The sequence below is a fragment of the Myotis daubentonii genome, chromosome 10 (assembly GCF_963259705.1).
Source record: "Myotis daubentonii chromosome 10, mMyoDau2.1, whole genome shotgun sequence".
NCBI lineage: Eukaryota > Metazoa > Chordata > Mammalia > Chiroptera > Vespertilionidae > Myotis > Myotis daubentonii.
The window spans coordinates 38,380,236-38,400,937 of NC_081849.1; the positions used below are offsets into that span (position 1 = coordinate 38,380,236).

Consider the following 20,702-nt stretch of genomic DNA (forward strand, 5'->3'; position numbering starts at 1 on the left):
TGTGTGAATGGAGGATGTTTTTCCTTGTCTGGAATAGTTGTCATCAAACAAGAGTAAGATGAGCACATGGGGTAGTTAATGCTGCTGCTTTATAAGATAGACAACGTTTAAGTAGTAAATACATGTGGTAGTAGCTTCCAATACCTCACATGATTTTTGTGTATGCAACTATTTTGTGTATGTTCCCTTTTAATATGTTCTCTTCTCAAACGTCTGTATCAGGTAGAGGCCACTGTACATATTGAGATCAATCTTGTCACAATACATTTGTTCATAGTAACAGTGAACCTTGCATTTTTATTGTAATAGAAAACCTCTGAAACTCTTACTGTAAGTTTATCACAGAACAGGGATTTGCTCTTAATGTTTATTTATTACTATTGAAAAACAAGTAAATAAAGCATTACAAAAATGCAGAATAGTTAAAATTTGGGGAATTCTGGTTTCTCATTCCTGAATTCTCAAGTTTAATATCTGTCAGGAAATTGAAAACCAGTTAAGCTCCCTGCCCCTCAGGCCTCTCCTGCCCAGGCTCAGCCTCAGCACCAGCCTCTCCTGTCCTCCGACTTATCCCCCAGGTGTCTCCCAGCAGAGCCCTGGAGGAGATGCTGATTTGGGAGTTGGGCTCCCTGGGTTCCAGCCTGATTCTGCCACCAGTTAATGCCTTGACCAGATGCTTCACCGTGACTTAGTTTCTTCATCTGTAAAATGGGGATCTAGATAGGACCAACCTCATGGGGTGACTGTGACCGTCCCTCAGCATCAGCTGCTCTGTTCTTATCATCACTTGGGCCTGTCTACTTTCCTTCTGCATCGCTCCAGAATCCCGTGTCTGACCTTTCCATTCTGTTTCCAGTATAATGTTTCTCTGTCTATAGACCCCAACTGCCTGCCTGTCTCCCAGGCTCTGGTCTTTCTCCTCCTAGTTCCCTTGATTAGTCCATGGAGTCTTCTGTTTGGTCAGTGAGCAAGTCGGCCCTCACTGCCAGGTCCGGCCCCCACCCTGAACCCTGCATTCCTCAGCACCGCCTGCCAGCTGACTTCTCAGTAACTGGCCTATTGCTCTCCCCAGCCCAGAGTCCAGAATGTGAACTGTTAACAATAAAAAGTGGCAAGCAAAGCTATCCCTTTGATAATGTTGTTTTCTGTGATCCCTTTGACTTTTCAAATAATTTTAAAAATCACTGTTTTTCATACAAGCTTGAAATGAGTATTTAATTTCAGATGTGGGGAGTATATTTTACTATATCTATAAAGAAAATGCCCTATGTGTCTTGATAATGGAACCAAAACTATTTCTTGATCTTACTCATTAACATTGAAGAAGTATATCAATTTAATCCCCAGTGACCATCTTTTGTTTGTTTCCCTACACAAGGATCCCAAAATGTATGTGCAGACAGTGCTGGATGTTCATAAAAAGTACAACGCCCTGGTCATGTCAGCATTCAATAACGACGCGGGCTTCGTGGCCGCCCTGGACAAGGTGGGTGTGTCAGCACGTGGCTTTCCATGGAGGAGGCGACAACGCGGCCCTCTAACTGGGTTTTGTGTGATTGCAGGCTTGTGGGCGCTTCATAAACAACAACGCTGTCACCAAGATGGCTCAGTCGTCCAGTAAGTCCCCCGAGTTGCTGGCTCGATACTGTGACTCCTTGTTGAAGAAGAGGTACAGTGACTCCTGTTTTTCTTAGCAAACCTCTTAAAGTCTCGACTTTCATTGAGGCATTAAAATTTGTATCACATTTGACATGCAGGAAATTGTAATTTTTGTATCTCGAGAAAATACTTTAAAGCTAATAATCTTTGTCTCCTAAAGGAAACTCCGTACTGTTTGTTACATGCCCAGGTCATTTTTTTTCTTATATAACTAATGTCTTGAAAACTTGCAGGCTGCATGGCCCATTTGGTTAGTCACACTGGCTGTGGCAAGGGTGGCAGTGACAGTACAAAGTAGCCGTTTCTCTTCCATCTGCTGGTGGTTTCTTTTCTACTAGTTGAGCTATTTCCAGTTGAGAACTTGTGGCTGCAGCCTCTCCACCCCCCCACCCCCCCCCCCCCGGCTGCTTTCAAAGCAGAAGGTGCTCCATGTACTGTGGTACTTCGGTTCCTGTGAACTTTTATCTTTACATAGTGAGTTTGTCCTATAGTGGTTCCATATTCTTTATTTTTTAACCGTCTTATTTCTCAACCAGTACTTATGCTATTGAAGTATGTATTAAGAGCCAGAGGCAGCATAATCTACTGTGGTTCTCTCCTAGGTTGTGTTTTTTGAAGTTCTCACTAACTTCATGTTTCTGGTGTAGTTTTCCTCAGCTTCTTCCACTTGAATGGCTTCTTGTTTTACGGTTCCAGTCATCACAGCAACAAACGTTGCATAGCTTGCATAACCCCGTTATGAAAAAGACCAAGAATACCTCCACGTACCTAGAAAAAGACAGCAAACCAAACTCACTTAGAGTTGTGGAATCTGGAGTAAAATGTTAGCAAACTAAAATTATCTGTGAACTGAAAAACAATTCTCTAGGACATAGTGTAGCTTTCTTGGAATGTAAGGATGGCTCAGCAGTAGCAAATCTGGCGTAATTCACTGTATGAACAACTGTGTCTTCCAGTGGGCATGGGAAGCGTTTGATAAGGTTAATCACCATCTCTGACTTCATCAGAAAGACACATGCCATGGCCAGTGAGATTGAGTAGGTGGTGTTTTCTCCTAATCATTGCACAGCTCATGTATAACTTACAAACTCTAGTCAGATCCTCTGGGGTATTCATTTCAGGACTGAAAACGGACTTTAAGTTAGAATGCCTCTTCGGCTTGACTTCATATTTTAGATACATAATATTAAAATTTTCAATATTTTTAATATGGAGGTACCCTGATAGGACCTCATTTTGTTTATTGGGCAGAGTATACTGTCTTTTAAATCTGTTGTCTTTTGATGAATAGCTCTTGATTTCTGCATTGAGGCCACTAAAGCAGACAGAATGGCAGAGGGTTCCATTAATGAGCATGTGCTGCTGCGTGGAGTCGAGTAGGTGCTAAGTTAAGCGGCTACAGGACAGAAAAGCAGCCCTGACCCGTGGGTTTGGAGAGCAGGGTGGGTTCTGAGCCGACGGCTGTCTGGAAACAGCTCTTCAGCACCTTGTTGGTGGCCGGGCCATCTTCTATGATATGTGGCGGCGTATTTAGAAAGGTCTCTTGTAGTAAAACCTTAACATCTTCACTAACTCGGAAATCACCTTGTGATGAATATTTCTTGGTAGAATACAATGAATCAGTTATTAAAGGACAGCCATCTGTTTTGTAGGCATAACTACAAACAGAAGATAACACTTTAATAGTAGTTTAAACTCTTTCATTATTAGGTCATTAAAAGGAAACTATGTCTTTTTTTCTTTTAAGTTAAAGCATGTTGTAGAGGCAATTAGAAAAGTATTTCCTTATATTTAAATGGATTATATTGCAGGAAAACTTGATTCAGAATGTTTCATTAACTTTTTAATAAATTTCTTTTGTTGATTTTCATCCTGGATATTCTACATAGTTGTTTCACAATCTGCCTTTCCATAATAGAGTTGCAGTGTAAGGTTGTTACCAAACGGCCATAGTAGGAAATGGTGACTTCCCCCTTAATGGACCAGTCTGAAGGAAGCTGATTATTTCAGTGTTCAAACCACATTCTGGTTTAATAGTTTGGCTAAGTGTTGCTTGTTGATGAAATGTTTGCTGATTTGTTCTAAAACATTGCCTTTTCCTTAAATTTCAGTTCCAAGAACCCAGAAGAAGCAGAACTAGAAGATACACTCAATCAAGTGGTAAGATGCTTACTAGTCATACCCATTTTAGTGGCCATTCATCATCTGACAGTTGTTTTAAGGTTATTTATATAAGGGCACTTGAAATATGAAAAATAATGGAATCATTTACTTTATTTTGAATCTGTGGTTTGCTCCTTAAATTTGAGTCATTAATCCTTTTTAAATTTTATTTTATATTTTTATTGATTTCAGAGAGGAAAGGAAAGGGAAAGAGAGATAGAAACATCAGTAATGAGAGAATCATCGATAGGCTGCCTCCTGCACGCACGCCCCCTACTGGGGATCGAGCCCACAACTTGGGCATGTGTCCTTGATTGGAATCGAACCTGGGACCCTTCAGTCCGCAGGCTGATGCTCTATCCACTGATCCAAACCAGCCAGGGCTGCGGCATTAATTTTAACATTTGTACATTCCACATAGTACTAAGTCCAGACCAAACCAATGTTATTTAATTATGAGTATATTTAAAGACTATGGGGCAGCATTATTTTGCCGTGATACCAAGCCAGATAAAGTATATGTGTTGGCCCTGACACGCATCAGACTGGGAGGCCCTCAGTGTGCTCTTTCTATGGCTTTGCCAGATGGTTGTCTTCAAGTACATAGAGGACAAGGATGTGTTCCAGAAGTTCTATGCGAAGATGCTGGCCAAAAGACTCGTGCACCAGAACAGTGCGAGTGATGATGCCGAAGCAAGCATGATCTCCAAATTAAAGGTAAAGTTCGTCTTTTCCTGAAACAGTCTCTTTCTTAAGCCATTACTAAAGTTTGTAGTTTCCTCAGAAACATTATTATTAGTTGGGCAAAGCAATTCATCAGTGTATAACGAGGAGTTTGTATAGGTGAGCTCTGCTGAAAACCTGCCAGAATCATATAACAAGTCTAGGTCCTCCCTCAGACCTCCCCACTCTTGGGGCCTTCTTTTTTATATATATAATAAATTTTAATGATTTCAGAGAAAGGAAGGTGAAGGGAGAGAGAGAGAGAGACATCAATAATGAGAGAGAATCATCAATCGGCTGCCTCCTGCACGTCCCACACGGAATGGAGTCGGCAACCCAGGCATGTGTCCTGATGAGAATCAAACCATGATCTCCTGGTTCATAGGTTGACGCTCAACCACTGAGCCATGCCAGCTGGGCTCTTAGGGCCTTCTGTTCCTGCCTGGCCTGACTGCTCTGCCCACCACTTGAACCCAAGCACCGGCCCATCAGGATTGCACAGCATGGCGTGCCTGTACACACTGCTATTGGCTTTGGATGATTGGGTGTTTGGCTTTGCTCTGGGTTTGGGTGTATCTGCAGGACAGAAAGTCATTTTACTTTGCTATTGAGAAATTTTTTCTTTCTTCCCAGCCTCTGCATGTAGCCTGCATTTGTTTCCAGGCTTTCTGGCCTGTCAAGTGTTGTTATGTCTTAGAGCTATTTCACTTTGACCTGCAATTATAATTATGTGGGTGTCTCACTTAGCGTGGACCTCATTAAAAAATACCATAACTGGGTAGCTTAAACAACAGAAATTTATTTCTCACAATGATGGAAGCTGGGAAGTTGGGGCCGGCTAAGGTTGTTTCTGGTGAGGGCTCTCTTCATGGCTTGCTGATGGTCACCTTCTTACCATGTCCTCGCATGGCAGAGAGAGTAAACTTGCTGGTGCCTTCCTAGAATGGCTGTTCCCTCGTGGAAGTTCATCCATGTGGCCACATCTAAACTTCACGATCTCCCTGTGGCCCACCTCCAGGCACAATCACGTTGGGGGTTGGGGCTTCAACATAGGAATTTGGGGGACATAGTTCATTCCATAGCAGCGGTTAAGCAACATAGACAAATTATGTCACCTGTGTGTTCTGCCAGAGTCACAAATTCATGGCCTTAGATGCTCAAGTGATAGTTATCCTGTGTATAATGACCTAACTGTTCCGTTTATACCTCTGTTATTTAATGGTATATTAATCAAACCAGTGCATATTTATACCGTGAAATGTAGTTAACTGGCACAAGCTTTAGTAGTAATTTAACAATGAAGCATGTGTCATGTACTGTGATTGCTCTCAGATTCCCTTGTGTACATTTATATTTCTATAGAAGTTAATAAGACCATTATCTGGGTCTATTTCAGCAAGCATGTGGGTTTGAGTATACCTCTAAACTTCAGCGGATGTTCCAGGACATTGGCGTGAGCAAAGATTTAAACGAACAGTTCAAAAAGCACCTGACAAATTCAGAGCCACTGGACTGTGAGTATCTGCATGTTCACAAGCTCCTTTTACAGGCAGTGTTCTGAGCAAAGTCGTGCCCTTTATAGCAAATGAGAGAGATGGCAGTTGTCAAGTAAGGGTGGTGGATCCTATCAAAAATCCAAGCATAGACAAACAAGGAGTTCCTCCCAGATGCTCTGTTCTACTCCTGATTCCTGTGCGACATGAGCGATGACAGCCATGGAAGCGTGCTGGCCTCTCCCAGGGGCCTATACTGAGCATGGCTTACAAGGAGTTTGGGCAGCTGAGTTGGTGGCTACATCCAGGTCCTCAGCTGAGAACTCTTCGATTTGCTGGCATGGCCCCCCTACCACAGGTACCTGCCAGCTCAGGACTTTTTTATGATTTTTATGATTGTTTTTAATCCTCACCCAAGTACATGTTTTTATTGATTTGAGAGAAAGAGAAACATCGCTCAGTTGCCACCCATGCACGTCCCCATCAGGGGTGGACCCTGCAGTCTGGGCATGTGCCCCGACTGAGAACAAACCTATGACCTTTCAGTGTTTGGGACAATGCTCAAATCAACTGACCTGTACCAGCCAGGGCTAATTATTTTTTTAATCTTAGTTTGGATCCATTCTAAAAAATTTTTTTCCTTCGTATAAGAAACTGATACGGTCATATAGATAACAAAGTCCAACTAATATAGAGCAGGTGGCTTCAGGTGGGCATTGGGAGCTAGGACAGGCTGGACTTGTAAGTGTAGCTTATACTGACGTCATCAGTCATTTTGTCTTTCTGAAAACGGGGGGTTCTCCCAAAGTGAAGGAACTATTCCATTGCTGACTTGACAGCTGAGCAGTGGCCTGGTGGCGGCTGTTGTGTGCCGCATGGCTGTGCGTTCGGGTGTCCGTCTGTGCCTCGACGACAGCAGATGAAGGAAGCAGGCCTCTGGTGTCCTGATCCCGAGTTAGGCGTGAGACAAAACACTCCTCAGAGGAAAAGAATTTCTGGCTTTCCCACCTTTTGCTAATTTTAATTGAATAAATAATTTAATTGAAATTAAATTCTGAGTTTTATATTGAAGCAGGATTTTGATTGACTGTGTTTTAATAAAGAGTGTTTTCCATTTTCTAAGACTAATGAGTTGTCTCCCTGATTCCCACCCGCCCCAGTGGACTTCAGTATTCAGGTGCTGAGCTCCGGCTCGTGGCCCTTCCAGCAGTCCTGCACGTTCGCCTTGCCGTCAGAGGTGAGTGTGCCCTCTCCTCCGTTCACTGCTAAGGGCAGGTGGGCCTGTGAAGGCCTTCCTGCTGGGCCACGTGCCACGCAGTCCTGTGGCTGCCTCTGTTCCACTCAGAAGAGTGCCTGCTTTCCCTCCTGCACGTGGGACCTAGTGAGGGCTGTGACGAACATCATGATTGGTCCCACCTGTCTAAAGTAGAAACCTCTTTTGATTATATCTTCAAATGTTTAGTTTCCTATGCTTTGCAAGAGTCCAACGCATGGCATTTGTATTTTACTTTGATGTAAGCACTGACTTTGTAAACTCGGAATAGTGTTTATCTGAAAAACATGATGGGATGTGTATTCACATAATGCTGTCCCTTCCTCCAGCTGGAACGTAGCTACCAGCGATTCACTGCTTTCTACGCTAGTCGTCATAGCGGCAGGAAGTTGACATGGTTGTACCAACTCTCCAAAGGAGAACTGGTCACAAACTGCTTCAAGAACAGATACACTTTGCAGGTAGGTCACCTTCTTATTTTGAAATGTTTTTTAAGTCTAAATGAAGATAAGACAAATTGTAGAAATCATAATCCAGTGATTCATGCTACAGTTAAGCTTCTGGGAAAATAGAATAGAGGTTAAGGAAACAGTGTGGATCTTTGAAGTCAGAGGAGCTGAATTCTCTTTCTGGCTAAGGGACAAGTTACCTACTGATGATGCTGAGTCTTACCAGTTTTCTGTTCCATAAAATGAGGATGTAAGTGCTTCTGCTTCAGGAAATTAAATGAAATAATGTATCAATAATTGTTTGGTACAGCTCCTGCCTGCCACACATCAAGTGTTCAGGTGGTAGCTTAATAAGCTGGAGTTTTCTGTATTTAATTGTGATAATAGTTTCCTTTTTAAAAAAATACATTTTTATTAATTTCAGAGAGAGAAACATCAATGATGAGAGAGAATTATTGATCCCTTGCCTCCTGCACATCCCCTATTGGGGATCAAGCCCACAACCCAGGCATGTGTCTGACCAGAATCAAACTGTGGCTTCCTGGTTTGTGGGTCAACGCTCAACCACTGAACCGCACTGGCTGATCAGTTCGTTTCCTTTGACAAAGGGGTTTCACATCAATAATAACTGACGGTGCTTATGACAGCACTGAGCGCAGAGTAATAATAACCTCCAGTTTTGGTCTTTTCCCTCTAAGAGTCCAGTTTCTTTCTACTTGAACTTTAGTGCAGGGTGGGCCTCACAACTAAGAGCTTTGCTTACCCTCTGAGAATGTCTCACCCTCATAGGTCAGTTTTTACGTGTTAAGAAACTTAAGAATGCATATTGCAGGCTCACACTCTGCTCAGTAAACTCTCAGTAATCCACTCTGATAAAATAGCTAAAATGTATACCATCTGCTACACTAGGTCCAGAAGTCTCGATCAACCTGAATGTAATGTACTATACAACTGAAACTTTGTTTTCTTTATCCCCAAATACACATAGAAGAACTCGTGAGTTCATACTTTAGTCCCTAAAGTGTCAATGCCCTTTCTTTGACCAGGTGGACACTCAGCAAGGGATATGATGTTGGCCATGACACTGTGGCACAGGGGAGCTTGAGATCTGGCAGTAACCCTGCTCTTCACTGCCCTTGTATTTTTATTTAAGATACAGTTTTTCTTTATTCTTGTATTCTTTAGACAGTTTTTATATTGGCTTTGTTGAGATAATTTACATACAATGTAAGGAACTCATTATGCCCGGGCCAGTGTGGCTCAGTTGTTTGAGCATCATCCCATGCACCCAAAGATCTCCAGTTCAATTCCCAATCAAGGCACATGCTTGGGTTATGGGCTCCATCCCCAGTATGCGGTGTGCAGAAGGCAGCTAATCAATGTTCCATTCTCTCTAATATCAATTTTTTTAAAAAGGCACCCATTGTAAGTGTACAGTTTGAGTTATGACAGATGTATGCACCAGCGGAACCACCACCACACTCCTCCCGTGGCTTATTCCCTGGTTGACAGCAGTCAGTCTCCCGAGGCTCTGACCCAGGCCTGCACTGTCAGTGACCAAGGCTTGTTGCTCCTGGGTTTTCATGTGTTGCTATGGATCTTGGGAGAGAAGGGTGAAGGGATCCCGTGGGAAACGCTGGGGCTCTGGCAGGCTGTCATTCACTGCTGTGCTTCAGGTAGCAGAACCTGTCACGTGGTTGCCAGAAAACTACCTCAGAGTGCCGTGATTTGCTTTAAACCACGTCAGACTTCACACAGCAAAGTACTTAGGATTGAAAAATCACATGTAATTCAATATGTTCTGTGTCAGTAATGTACCAAAAGATAATTTTCCTCCGCGTTTGTGCAAAAACAAATTTGAAGATTGATGCTTAATGTTTCTGTATATACCAGATGGGTGAATATGTGTTTGTATAAATGAATGTGGACACTTGTGTGTATTTACATGGACAAAACACTTTAGGAGAAAATTCAAAATCATTTTAATGTTTGAAAAGGGGTGAAATAATGTCTTTCAGGAACACGTTACATTATAGTACAATTGCACACACTGTCTTAAGTGCTTCAGATTTAGGCGGTGTGTTTGTGGGGTGTTTTCCATGTATTTAAATTTGCCTCTCTTTCTTTTATGTGGGGGACCTCAAAGGCATCTACATTCCAGATGGCGATCCTGCTTCAATACAACACGGAAGATGCTTACGCAGTGCAGCAGCTGACGGACAGCACTCAAATCAAAATGGTATTCTTCCCTTTCTCCCCCAACTTAGTCTTGTAGACATTGTGGGGAAGGTATGCATGGCTGTCTTCAATTTGAAATAGATATTTGCCTATAAATATGCTCTTATTCCAGGGTTTTAATACACTTTTTTTTTTAAGTTTAATTTTAAAAATTTTTTATAAGTTTATTTTTACTCAAGCCAAATTGACTCAAAAATAATAAGCTGGGGAGCAAGATCTCAAATGCTTGGGGAAATAATAGTTGTTGTTTGTTGTAGTTTTTAAATATATATTTTATTGATTTATTTATTTTTTTTTACAGAGAGGAAGGGAGAGGGATAGAGAGTTAGAAACATCGATGAGAGAGAAACATTGATCAGCTGCCTCCTGCACACTCCCTACTGGGTATGTGCCCGCAACCAATTCCGGTACATGCCCTTGACCGGAATTGAACCTGAGACCCTTGAGTCCACAGACCAACGCCCTGTCCACTGAGCCAAACCGGTCAGGGCGAGAATAATGGTTTTGCAGCTTCTTTTATGCAATCGAAATTAAGGAAGGGACCAGATTGGAGAAAGAGAGGTGGAAATTGGATTACAGGATAGTCAACAAGATTATGTGCTCTCTTGCGGGTTAATACCCCCTTCCAAGGGTATCACTCTGGCAACTCAAAGGTGTGTTAACCTAGATGCACAAGAACAGTGGGCAGGGCTGTCTTAAAACCTTGCACTAAAGTTACAGGCCTGGAGGTGACTACCCACCATGCCCTGACCAGTTAGGGATTTATGATCAGACCACCTTGTGAGGTTACTTTCCATAGAACCTCTTTTAAACTTAGTGTAACATAAACACGCACATAAATACATGACATAAATAAAACATTATATATTTAATAATAAATAAATAGCCCTGACCAGTTTGGCTCAGTGGATAGAACGTCGGCCTGCGGACTGAAAGGTCCCAGGTTCGATTCCAGTGAAAGGCATGTACCTTGCTTGCGGGCACATCCCCAGTAGGAGGTGTGCAGGAGGCAGCTGATCGATGTTTCTCTCCCATCGATGTTTCTGACTCTCTATCCTTCTCCCTTCCTCTCTGTAAAAAATCAATAAAATATATATTTCTAAAAAATATATAAAAATAAATAAATAAGAACAATATATATACAGTCATCATCCACAACGCCAAGTAGTTGTGCTCCTCCCTTTTTTTTTTGTACGCCCTTTCCCCCCTTCCTCTTCCCTGACTGCTGTGTAGAATTTCTAGTACATTGTTGGGTAGAAGTGGCATCCTTGTCTTGTTCCTGATCTTGGGGGGAAGTATTAGCAGTTTCATTATTAAGTACAGTATTAGTTGTGGGCTTTTCTTACATGCCCTTCATTAGATTGCAGGAGTTCCCTTCTGTTCTTAGTTTGTTCAGTGTTTTTATCATGAAAGAGTGTCGGATTTTGTTAAAATGCTTTTCCTGCTATGGTGAGATAACTGTCTTGTGTTGAACCACTGTTCATTCTTGGAATAAATGCCACATGGTGATGGCATATAGTACCTTTTATATTCTGCTGGGTTTGGTGTACTGGAATTTTCTTGCAGATTTTTGGCATCCATATTCATAGGTGTGTTGGTTTGTCGTTTTCTTGCTACATTTTTGTCTGGCCTCGTACAATGGGAATTAGGCTTCCAACATGGTCCAAAATACATCTTGAAATTCTAATGACAAAATGAGTTTGCTCCTTTGCACTTAAGAGTCTTTTCTCATTTCTCCTTACATCAGAAGGAGCCTGAAGCCAGAGTGGAAGGTAGGTTGACCCCTGACTTGGGAGGGCCTGCGCCCTGGTACCTGCTTTCAGGCTGACACATCCTTTGGGTGACTCTATGCCAGGATCTCGGCTAATGTTTAGTGGTGGAGCTGCCTCCCTGCGGGGGTGTGGCTGCTCTCCTCCCGCTCACGGTGGACACTCGTTGCTCAGTCAGATTTGGCTCATGATGTGAACCTGTTACGCCTGCTCGACATGGCGGCCGTGTTCCAGTGCTGCTCTGGGATTCCAGGCAGGTGACTGGCCTAGAGGCCTGTCACTTTGACAGCTTAGCCCCATGCCCTCTGACCAGATGATGCCCAGGAAGGTGAGGGCAGGCCCTTTCTGTTCATGCTTGGTGGGAAGGGGTAGGTGTGTAGGAATCTGAGTCACAGTGCAGGTCGGCTGGCCTGCGTCTTATTTCAGGGGAGCATGAAGCTGTGAAGCTAAGGATGAAGTGCCCAACCAACCACTGTTCACCGTCGAGGAGATGGCCCAGGGGCTACACGTGCTTAGAGGCTAGTGGACAGCAGGTTGCCACCCTGTGTCCGAGGACAGTGTTTCCCGCCCTGCTGGAATGCTCTGGTGTTTCTTCAGGCATCAGTGTCCAAGAGGAGCTGCTGTGTATTTAAGTGGACAGGTTCCTGTTGAGTTAATTAAGGAATCAATTGTGCGTGGTCTCTGGTAGTTAAGTGTAACAGAATCATCAGTTTTCATCATTGGGTCATAGAGGCTAAAAAGGTGTTGATGTCACTTTTAGACGCAGGTGCTGGGGGACATAGACGATTTAGGGAACCTCCAAAAGCACCATCTCTCTCTCTTTTCCTTCTGAGTATATTTGTCAGTTTAGGTGACTTGTGTATGTATGGCTTTTATTGCAAAGAAAAATGTATTTTCTCTTTAAGTTATTACCCCTTTCTCTCTAATTGCAGGACATTTTGGCACAAGTCCTACAGATTTTATTGAAGTCGAAGTTGTTGGTATGTTTGTGCACTTTTTAATGTTAAGCTAGAAAAAGCCTTTTTCTGAGATTATGTAGTAACAGCTATTTTCTTGTAGGTCTTGGAAGATGAAAATGCAAATGTTGATGAGGTGGAATTGAAGCCAGATACCTTAATAAAATTATATCTTGGTTATAAAAAGTAAGGAAATCTGATTAGATGGTCCTAGACCAGGGGTGGGCAAACTTTTTGACTCGAGGGCCACAATGGGTTCTTAAACTGGACCGGAGGGCCGGAACAAAAGCATGGATGGAGTGTTTGTGTGAACTAATATAAATTCAAAGTAAACATCATTACATAAAAGGGTACGGTCTTTTTTTTTGGTTTTATTCATTTCAAACGGGCCGGATCCGGCCCGCGGGCCATAGTTTGCCCACCGCTGCCCTAGACCATAGCCTAATCCCCTGACCCCAGCACATTAACTGCTGTCACTACAAATGGGGGTTTGGGGGCGGGGGGTGAGCTCCGTGAGGCTAGATGGGCAGGGGTGGGAGTTTGATGGCATTTGATAATTCTAGGTGTTTCTCCATTTAACTCTTGTTTTGGTTTTTGTTTTGGTTTTCATTTGGCAAATAAGCCTCCTTGAAGAGCTCATTTAGAAGTGTGGACCTTTGTGTCCACGTGTCCTGATTGTATTTCTCCTGACACAGTTGGGAGAACAGTGAAGGAACTGAATACCTGGTGTACAGGTGTCCCGTGACCAGTGGTAGAACCGCTTGGTATTTGGTCGAGGGCTTGTTTGCAGAGCTCAGGGTGGGAGCTGCCGGGTCACCTCTCAGCCCCTGTCTGGGGAGCAGTTGGAAAGAGACAGGAACCTGGACTGCCTGCCTTTTCAAATAATAGTGATTGTTTCCTTGATTTTCTTGACAGTAAGAAATTAAGGGTTAACATCAATGTGCCAATGAAAACCGAACAGAAGCAGGAACAAGAAACTACACACAAAAATATTGAAGAGGACCGGAAACTGCTGATCCAGGTGACTGCTGCACGCACCTGGGCGGGGGAGGGGCTTCGTCCAGTCTGCTTGGCTGTGGCTTGTCGGTAGCTTCAGAGTGATAAATGCTTCTGGGTGGGGTCGATGAAATACCAGCAAATAAATGTGGTTTGAATAGGAGGGAAGGAGACTGTTTAATGGAGGGGTTAGGCAGCTTCTGTGGCTTGAAGACTGAATTTTCTCATTTTTCAAATGCTTTTATAGTTGGATGAAGTTGTTATAATTGCTCATAAGACCAAACATAGCTAGAGAGAGTCCCGGCCAGCTCACCGGCCGTGTTTGCTCCCTGTTAGGCCCGGGGCCATCCCATGCCCAGACACAGCTTCGGGGGCTGCCTTGCTTGTCCTTCATTCTGAGGCTAAGTTGTCATTTCCCCGCCCTGTTCTGCAGGCGGCGATTGTGAGGATCATGAAGATGCGGAAAGTCCTGAAGCATCAGCAGCTGCTTGGGGAGGTGCTCACTCAGCTGTCCTCACGGTTCAAGCCACGGGTCCCGGTCATCAAGGTACAGGAATTGCATAGCAGAGGCAGTTGGTTTAGAAAAGATGGAACTAAGAGCAGGTCATTGAGTGTTTCCTAAAGAAGAAACTTGGTTACTCATATGCAAATTTCTACAAAAGAAAATGGGCTTAATTTTTAAGCTTCCATTGGAATGCAGAGAGAGAAGTCAGACGTAAATGCTCGGCTAGCTGGTTGTACCACCAACATCAGCTCAAGTGGGGCAGTGACCAGCCCGCCAGAGCCCCATAGGCTCACCATACACACTGCTAACACCAGCACTGAGCTCTCTAGAATGGAGTTCCCGCTGTCCTGTGTCCCCATCACGTTAGGGAGACTCGGTCTCTGGTGTAGCATATATCAGTGTGTGTTCATCTCTGTGGCTATGTGGGGACTCCTCTGTGAGCACCATTCAGCTCATTTCTGGCTGGGTTGTTTAAAATAGAAAGGACAGCCAGTGCAGATAGCACAGTTGACAGGCGACTCCCGACAGCCAGGGGGCCCAGGATGGGTCCTGGGGTTGCATTCAGAGCCAGTTTGTTCAGGGCATCCCATGACTTTGTTCCCTGCTGGTGCAAAGGGCGGTTGTGGCCCAACTGGCTTCTGTAGCACCTGACCCAGTTCAGGTACGGGCATGCGTGGCTTCCGGGCTGACGCTGAGGGGACTCCATTCAGGAAGGCAAGGGCTTAGCTACACTGGAGGGATATATGAGGTGACTGTGCTCCCTGCTGAGCTCTCAGAGGTGGGGGATCCATGGTGAGGGTGCCTGCCACTATTCTGCTAATAAATGTGTTTTTCTCCACTACCTCTTCCTTTTTCAAATAACACCCAGAAATGCATTGACATTCTGATCGAGAAAGAATATTTGGAGCGAGTTGATGGTGAAAAGGACACCTACAGTTACTTGGCTTAACCCTTGTAGAGGGTCTGACTGTGCCACCGCGGCCAATGTTCCTGGTGGGCAGGATGACGACCAGTTCCTAGCAGCCGCCTGCACCACTGGCCTCCCTTTTTAAACTGAGACCAAGACTCCCAGCAGCCGGTCTCAGATGTTCATCAGAACTGCTCAGGATCGATACATTTCAAGTCTGTAAATATGGACACCGACGCCATTTAACCTAATTTAAGAACAGAGGGGAATGAACCGTCATGCTGAGGGCTGCATGCTACTGCATCTAGATCAATACATCGGCTACGTGCTAACAGCTGCCTCCGTCTCGGCAGCACTGAGTGTCGGCCACACTTTGAGAGGAGTCTGAATGGACCCGCGTGTAATCTGCTCTGAAAACCATTTGTATAGTGTGTTTCATTTTTTAATGTGTGAAATAAAGAAAATCAAAGGATTTCTGTACAAGTTGCATTTGGTTTTGTTTTCAGTTTTACTATTTCCTACATGTAAGTGAGAGAGATAATGATTGTGAAAATTTACATCCCCAGTGATACAGGCTGCATTCTCTAGATCATTGATGGCGAACCTTTTGAGCTCGGCGTGTCAGCATTTTGAAAAACCCTAACTTAACTCTGGTGCTGTGTCATATATAGAAATTTTTTTTGTATTTGCAACCATAGTAAAACAAAGACTTAGCTTTTTGATATTTTATATATTTAAATGCCACTTAACAAAGAAAAATCAACCAAAAAAATGATTTCACATGTCACCTCTGACACGCATGTCATAGATTCACCATCACTGCTCTAGAGCTTAGCATTTTAAGCCCTCAAGACTTCTTGTAACTTTTTTTCAAACATGGATGCTCATTTCTGTGACTTCTGGTGACATGAATGTGGCCTATGAGATTCAGTGACATGTTGATTCCATCTGCCACTTGTAAGGATGAAGGGATTAATCCTTTGACCACCTGACCTGGGAAACAGGTGGGGAAACTGAGAAGAGGGAACTTGTCACAGTGAGTAGATGAGCTGGGAGTGAGTGATGTACGACCAGTGAACAAGTGTCAGACTTGGAGGTGCAATACAGCCCGGTGGCTCCTTCATTCTGGTTCGATCCAGTTGTTTAAATATAAGAAGCCACAGTTCTAGATGAACTCAGGCTGCTCCTGGGAAAATTCCCAAGATCCCAGCAAGAGGGGCATGAGTACTCTGTGTCCCTGACTGAGGAGCCCCTGACAGCAGGACCAGAGACCAGCTGGCAAGATGCAGCGCTTTCTGGCATCAGCTGGTAAGTTGGCATGTTCTCAGCTGTGTCCCCCGGAGATCAGCTCCCAGCATCGGGAGCCTCGGTTCCAGCCTGCGCATCCTCTTAACTCCTTTGTTCTTTGTCCACAGTCAGTCCCACGGTAGACTTGTCCCACCACTCGCTTCCTAACCAGAGGACAGAAAAAAATGGAAGTGGTAGCAAGACCTCCTGGGAAGGTATGGCTCTGCTGCTCGGCTTTTGTAGGTTTGTTTTCTTCCTAAACCTCACAGGTTTCTTAAGGATGTGAGGACTTGAACACACTTACCAAAGTAGACCTATAATGGAGTTGGTTATAAACATACAAGGCATAGCCAAAGGAGTATGCAAAAGGTAGGTTCTTAAGAGTTTCTTAGAATAATCTGGCACATTCAGTTAGCTTTAAAAGTTAAAGATCAAAAAAGTTACAGGTTATAAAAAGTAATAGTAATAAAACTAAGCATTTATATAATGGTTTCCACATTTATTTAGTATCTTTTTCAAGTGATTCCCAGTATAAACCAGGACCACCCAGGGGACTTGCCCCTCCTACCCCACATCATAAAGATCCAGGCCCCAAGACTGTCCACCTGGGAACCAAGCCCAAAGCTGCAGTTACTTTATTGGCCTCTGGGAGACACACCCAGGAGTCTCAGAACCTGTTTTAAACCCCATTGCTAATGTGTGTCGAGTTTCTCTAGGACAGTGATGGCGAACCTATGACACGCGTGTCAGAGGTGACACGTGAACTCGGTTTTTTGGTTTTTTCTTTGTTAAATGGCATTTAAATATATAAAATAAATATCAAAAATATAAATCTCTCTTACTATGGTTGCAAATGTCAAAAAATTTCTGTATGTGACATGGCACCAGTTAAGTTCGGGTTTTTCAAAATGCTGACACGCCAAGCTCAAAAGGTTCGCCATAACTGCTCTAGGACAGTGGTTCTCAACCTTCCTAATGCCGCAACCCTTTAATATAGTTCCTCATGTTGTGGTGACCCCCAACCATAACATTATTTTTGTTGCTACTTCATAACTAATTTTGCTACTGTTATGAATCGTAATGTAAATATCTGATATGTTGGATGTATTTTCATTGTTACAAATTGAATATAGTTAAAGCATAGTGATTAATCACAAAAACAATATGTAATTATGTATGTGTTTTTCTGATGGTCTTAGGCGACCCTTGTGAAAGGGTTGTTCGACCTCCAAAGGGGCCGCAACCCACAGGTTAAGAACTGCTGCTCTAGGATCAGGAGTGCCCTGGGGTGAGTACCTTGGCTAAGAACAGGAAGCAAAGGAACAGGAATGAGCTAGGAGGTGGTTACCCCACATCCTCAAATTCCATACCTGTACCTGCGCACTCACGGTAGGTAAATTGGGTGGGGGTGCGGGGAGGTATGGGGAGAGACTTGAACTTTTTCACTTTATTCCCCAAACCATATCCTCACCTAACAAGGATGGTCAAGAGCCTCAAAACACAAACCCAGGTCACTGGAGTACAGGCTCAGTAACGGGGGGAGCAGTTGATTCAGGAATGAAGCACCTAAATTTAAAGGGTTTTTATTGATAGCACTTTTGAGATGACCAAATCTCCTTGCTAAACGTTGGTATCTGATTTCTTGGAAAAACTTAAGATTTTACCACACACAGGTGAAAACTCAGATGTTTTGGACTGAATCCTGCTTCTGAAGATGACTTCTTTTCTTCCAGGAATCACAGTAACTCCGCGGATGGTGGTTTACATGCCTAGAACGGAAACGAGATCTTTTCCGTTCTCCAGTGGCAGTTGTCAAGGTGATATTTCTTTTAAACCACTGTTTATACTTGATGTGCTGACCCTCACTGGGTTTGTTTCTGACAAGGGGCTGAGGGAATAGCAAGCATGTATTTCAGCTAATCCAACAGGAGCCCAAAGCTCAGACAACTTTTCAAAAGAATACTTAGGTTCTCAAAAAGTTCACGATTTGGCCCTGGCTGGTGTGGTTCAGTGGTTAGAGTATCAGCATGCACCAAAAGGTCACAGGTTCGATTCCCCATCAAGGGCCATATACCTGGGTTCCAGGTTTGATACCTGGTTGGGGCACATACGGGAGGCACCCAATCCATATATGTCTCTCTCTCACATCAATGCCCCCCCTTCCTCCTCCCTTCCACTCTCTAAAAATCAATGGGAAAAAATCCTCCTGTGAGGAGTTTAAAAAAAAAAAATTCATGAAGTCAGACCCTTTCTTGATGACCCATCTACATAATACAACTTAACTTTTACAGGGTGGGGCAGCTGTTAAGATTTTTGGGTCACTGAATGGATGTAGGGGAGGCTGGAGGCCAAATGAACCAAACAGTATTGAAAAGTAATTAAGCAGCAGTTTCTGGGTAGATTATCCACATTGCGGATGGATCACAAGAATTCTCGTGGTTTCTGTTCTATTGTCATTGAGAAATAGTGTAACGGAAAACTCATTCACTGTAGTTAAAAATTACAAAAGAATTAAAAGTGATTAGTCTCTTAGTAATAAAAATAACATCAATTTGATATTTTTATAAAATTATATGCATGTATTTGCTGACAATTTATCAGATATTCCAAGTGAAAGTGATGAAAGCTTTGACAGTGGCAGTGCTATAGTTATTCCTTCAAAGAGGCGAAAAATAGTAATTTCAAGTGATTCCAAGCCTGAAAATTTGAACAATTCCACACGATTTTGAGTGTAATTTGTGTCTTGGTTGCCAAGATGATTGGTCAAAAGAGGACTTTCAACCTAATTTGGAAAAACATGAAGGTAATTCTAGGGTTACAGTTATACCGTCTGATTCTAAGAACATCATTGAAATCCCCAACTTGGTTTTTGACGATCTGCTTGAACTATTTTGTCATCAATCGAACATATGTTATAACCAAAATTTGGGAAAGCACAAAATTTCAAAAACAATAAAGTGGTCTCCTGTTACTCCAACAGATGTGAAAAAAATTTTGGACTGATAGTGCTAATGGGGCATACTAAAAAGGATACTTGGAAAGAATATTAGTCTATAAATCCAGTTCTAGCCGTTCCAGTATTTCCTCAGACAGTAAGTCGAAATCATTTTGAGCAAATGTGGACTTACTGGCATTTCAATGATAATGCAAACATGACTAAACCTTCATCCAGGCTATTTAAAATTCAATCTGTACTCAACCACTTTATTATTAAATTTCAAACAATATATAAACCTATGCGAGAATTATCATTAGATGTAAAGGCATGATTCCCTGGAGGGGATGTCTTCTATTTTGAACTTAAAACCTAGCTAAAATTATTAAGTATGGTTTACTTGTGAGATCAAGACTGGGTATATTTGCAATATGGAAATTTACACACAAGGAAAAAAATTGAATGACTATTCTATCACTACTTCGGCTGTATCTGGAATTGGGGCATCACATATACCAAGATAACTATTACAATAGCATTTCAATTGCAGAAACTTTATTACTACATAAAACAAGAGTTTGTGGAACAATTTGAACAAATAGAGGCTTGCTAAAATGTTTGAAAGATGAAGCATCTACACTTAAAAGAGGTGAAATAGCCTTCTGAAGAAAAGGTGACATTTTATTGATTTGGAAGGATAAAAGAGAAGTTTGAATTATTTTAACTATCCATGATGCTTCCTCTTGTGAAACAGAAAAGACAAATTGGCATACTGGAGAGGAAATAAGCCAGTTTCCACTGTTCCGTGTAATATTATATGCAAGGTGTTGATCTTGCCCACCAGTATCTTTCAACATGTAGTATCCATAGAAAAAACAATAAAATGGGTGAAGAAAGTAGTGCTTTACCTGATTGTGAACTATTCAATTCATTCAGGATTTATCAAGCACTCAATCCAGAAAGCCAAGTAAGATACAGAGACTTTCTTGTAATAACTAACTTCAAAATCCAATGGGTATTTAATTTTAAAGCATGCCTTTAACATTTATGTAAAACGTTTTTTGTACTCGTTCAATAGAAACTTACCTGGCCACTGGGTAAAGCTAGCAGTAAAACTACTGATCCGCAATGGGTTGATAAATTACAAAATATTGATTGAAAAGAATTGTGAAGAAGTTTGTGGGTGAGGTGCTGCCTAGACTTGGGGTCAGGACTGTAGCTGTGGGTCATCTTCGTAAGGTGTTTTTTTAAATCTTTATTGTTGCAAGTATTACAGACCCCCTCCCCTTTTTTTAATTTATCCATTTTTAGAGCAGGGAGAAGGTAGAGAGAAACATGGATTTGTTGTT

The 20,702-nt window shown here is 42.7% G+C and overlaps 1 protein-coding gene across 5 annotated transcripts in view; it reads left to right on the top strand.

Moving 5' to 3' along the window:
• CUL1 (cullin 1) overlaps positions 1 to 15,620 on the top strand; it is a 96,926-nt gene extending 81,306 nt beyond the window's left edge. For 4 of the 5 annotated variants that reach the window (XM_059712085.1, XM_059712086.1, XM_059712084.1 and 1 more), the window contains 13 exons: positions 1,379 to 1,486; positions 1,563 to 1,669; positions 3,771 to 3,819; positions 4,408 to 4,539; positions 5,942 to 6,059; positions 7,199 to 7,275; positions 7,641 to 7,772; positions 9,907 to 9,999; positions 12,700 to 12,747; positions 12,827 to 12,909; positions 13,639 to 13,744; positions 14,153 to 14,266; positions 15,093 to 15,620. In XM_059712085.1, the coding sequence (XP_059568068.1) occupies positions 1,379 to 1,486; positions 1,563 to 1,669; positions 3,771 to 3,819; positions 4,408 to 4,539; positions 5,942 to 6,059; positions 7,199 to 7,275; positions 7,641 to 7,772; positions 9,907 to 9,999; positions 12,700 to 12,747; positions 12,827 to 12,909; positions 13,639 to 13,744; positions 14,153 to 14,266; positions 15,093 to 15,173 (1,248 nt within the window). In that variant the 3' untranslated portion in view covers positions 15,174 to 15,620. Of the gene's footprint in view, positions 1 to 1,378; positions 1,487 to 1,562; positions 1,670 to 3,770; positions 3,820 to 4,407; positions 4,540 to 5,941; positions 6,060 to 7,198; positions 7,276 to 7,640; positions 7,773 to 9,906; positions 10,000 to 11,745; positions 12,661 to 12,699; positions 12,748 to 12,826; positions 12,910 to 13,638; positions 13,745 to 14,152; positions 14,267 to 15,092 lie in introns of those variants that run through there. The other variant, XM_059712088.1, reaches the window with a different exon arrangement.
• The last annotated feature ends 5,082 nt before the right edge of the window (positions 15,621 to 20,702 follow it).